Here is a 2,418-nt window from a genome sequence, read left to right on the forward strand (position 1 = left end):
AAGACACAATGCATGTAGCAGTCAGCATCAGTGTCCACTGACATCAAGGGATGACAGTCCTTAGGGTACAGGAACACCCTATAGTGTTGCCATGGTTACTGGGCAGAGTGAGGGGTGTGTCTTACTTGACGTCTTTTCCTTGTGCATGTAACAGAGTGTAGAGTTCTCTAGCTTGGGATGGAGGGCATCTGTGGTCCTCTGCTCCAACTGCTAGGGTGACAGCTGCTTTAATCTGAAAATAAATAAAGAGTATTATAATTACATGTATGTACTATAAGCTGCAAAATTTGTAAAAAAACCAATTTTGATCGGAATTAGCTGAAACCTTCTACACAACATAAGTACATGTATATGTATTAGGAAAAATATTAAAATGAAGAATTCTTTTCTTTTCAATTTTGGTGAAATTTGGCCTGAGATCATTCATGTACTACAAATACAGTAGAGGGGCTTTAACTATATTTTTGAGCAAGTTCAAAAATTCGTAAAATCCAATCTCAATAAGAACCAACTCAAACTTTCTACACGTACAACATAAGTACCATACATCATGCATGCATGTATCAGTAAAAAATATATATATAAATGGAAGATTCTTTCCTTGCTGTTTACCTTATGTGCATGGACAATAGGTGACATTTCAAGCATTTTAGAATATTGATCAGTAGTAGGTGTGGCTTTAGGGTCATAGGGTAATCCAGTAACAGAATGAGTCCTAAATATTGAAATAAAGAATAAAAATAATAAAAATAAAGGAAGAGAGCAAACCAGTCCATAATATCGGTTTCATTTCTCATAGCTACAGAATAAAAAAGTTAAATTAAATTTCTTTGTTTTGATTGTTCTCAACTAACAAGCAATATTGATGACAGGATTACGGACAAAAGTAGCTTTATAAAAGTCCTACAAAAGAACAATTCACTAGGAGCCCACAGCTGCTACTGCTGCTGCTTACTGGAAACTGAGAGACTAAATGAACTGAGAGAAAGCCACCATGAGATCCACCATGAGCAAATACACGACTAGCATCAACACTACCTCTCTTTACCAGTGACTCAGCAGCAAACTAAAGGAGAGTACATATGATATTCGAGAAATAAACAAATTTTCTTTCTCCATTATTATAGCATAATGATAGTATCATATGCACTCTTGCTATAAGAGGTTAGGGATGGTATTATGAGAAATGACAACAAATTTCTTTCTAATAATTATTCTTCTCTCATTCTCTTTCTTTCCTTCTCTTACTAAACATGTAACTTGAAACTGACTTTTATAATTATTATAGCCCTCAATTAATCCTTTCCCACCTCTCTCTCTCTCACACACACACACAGGTAGTACTGTACCTGCACATCATTCACATCAAGCGTCCCCACGTTGCCCAACAATGATTTCATGAAATCCTGTCCATAGCCAGTAGATCCATTATAGTTAACTATTAAAAGTGAAATATTTACACAAATTATCTACCCTTTTTGGCAAAAATGTATAAAATATTACTACTCTTCCTTCCCCTCTCTCTCTCTTTTTTTGATGCATTACCAAACACAACAGAATATCCAAGTCCAATAAAGCAGGCAGTCCATACAGTAAAATCAGCAACACTAGAAATGTGTGGTCCACCATGAGAACTCACTATCAGTGGAGGAAGGGATTCAACAACACGAGGAGATACAAAGAGAGCCTCATACGGATAACCACCTTTAATGGGATTGCATGGTCAAAGGCAGTCATATGTGATATAATACTGTAAACCCATTAACCATTAATTTCGACTTTTTAAACCATTGGTCCCTTTTTTTAAAGTTTATGGACATAAAATGACTGCATGTCAATGTGCGATTAGTTACCTTAGTTGTAAAAATAAGGTATTTAAATTATTTGGGTTTACAGTATGTACCTGAGTTTTCTCTTGTTAATGATAAAACCTCCCATTTAATGTTGTCAGAAATGGATACAGTAGTCGTTGCTGTTGGCAGAAAAAAAATAAGACTATATTGCATGATTTATATATTTAATTTGTAACAAGTAATCATTTCGACTGACCTATTTCACAAAAATCAGTTTCTTTAAAGCCATCACTGCTGGATGGTAGCTCAGCTATGAACTAATCAAAGAGCAAATATAAATAATTCAAAAAGTGATAGAGAGAGAAAAAAGTGACAAATTAAAAGAAATAACACAACACTATCTCTTTACTATTTTCATTGGTTGGGCTGGGTTAGCATATCGTCCTAGTAACAGGCCATCAAATACATCAAAGACAGCATAAGCTCCTTTCTCAGTATCAGACGTGATACATGATATTGATTTTGTGTTAACATTTAGACACATGATCTCTCTGTATGATTTCTGACAATCATGAAAATACATCTTGTCATTATCCCCCCAGCAACGATCAGGTAGACTGTATGC

At 35.0% G+C, this 2,418-nt stretch overlaps 2 protein-coding genes across 2 annotated transcripts in view; both read right to left on the reverse strand.

Annotated features, from left to right (window-relative positions):
* The window catches only part of LOC105313230 (acylamino-acid-releasing enzyme-like), a 4,305-nt gene extending 1,893 nt beyond the window's left edge, over positions 1–2,412 (reverse strand). Inside the window, exons 1-11 of the mRNA XM_019998110.1 lie at positions 2,203–2,412; positions 2,050–2,110; positions 1,904–1,972; positions 1,546–1,704; positions 1,350–1,438; positions 956–1,066; positions 855–903; positions 769–799; positions 613–715; positions 126–232; positions 8–78 (exon numbers count right to left, since the gene is read on the reverse strand). Coding sequence (XP_019853669.1) covers positions 8–78; positions 126–232; positions 613–715; positions 769–799; positions 855–903; positions 956–1,066; positions 1,350–1,438; positions 1,546–1,704; positions 1,904–1,972; positions 2,050–2,110; positions 2,203–2,376 — 1,024 coding nt within the window. The 5' untranslated portion in view covers positions 2,377–2,412. The remainder of the gene's footprint in view (positions 1–7; positions 79–125; positions 233–612; positions 716–768; positions 800–854; positions 904–955; positions 1,067–1,349; positions 1,439–1,545; positions 1,705–1,903; positions 1,973–2,049; positions 2,111–2,202) is intronic.
* LOC105313228 (acylamino-acid-releasing enzyme-like) overlaps positions 1–2,418 on the reverse strand; it is a 17,314-nt gene that overhangs the window by 8,773 nt on the left and 6,123 nt on the right. The gene's annotated exons all lie outside the window — the stretch shown is intronic.

The sequence above is a fragment of the Amphimedon queenslandica genome, unplaced genomic scaffold, assembly GCF_000090795.2.
Source record: "Amphimedon queenslandica unplaced genomic scaffold, v1.1 AMPQUscaffold_13339, whole genome shotgun sequence".
Classification (NCBI taxonomy): Eukaryota; Metazoa; Porifera; class Demospongiae; order Haplosclerida; family Niphatidae; genus Amphimedon; species Amphimedon queenslandica.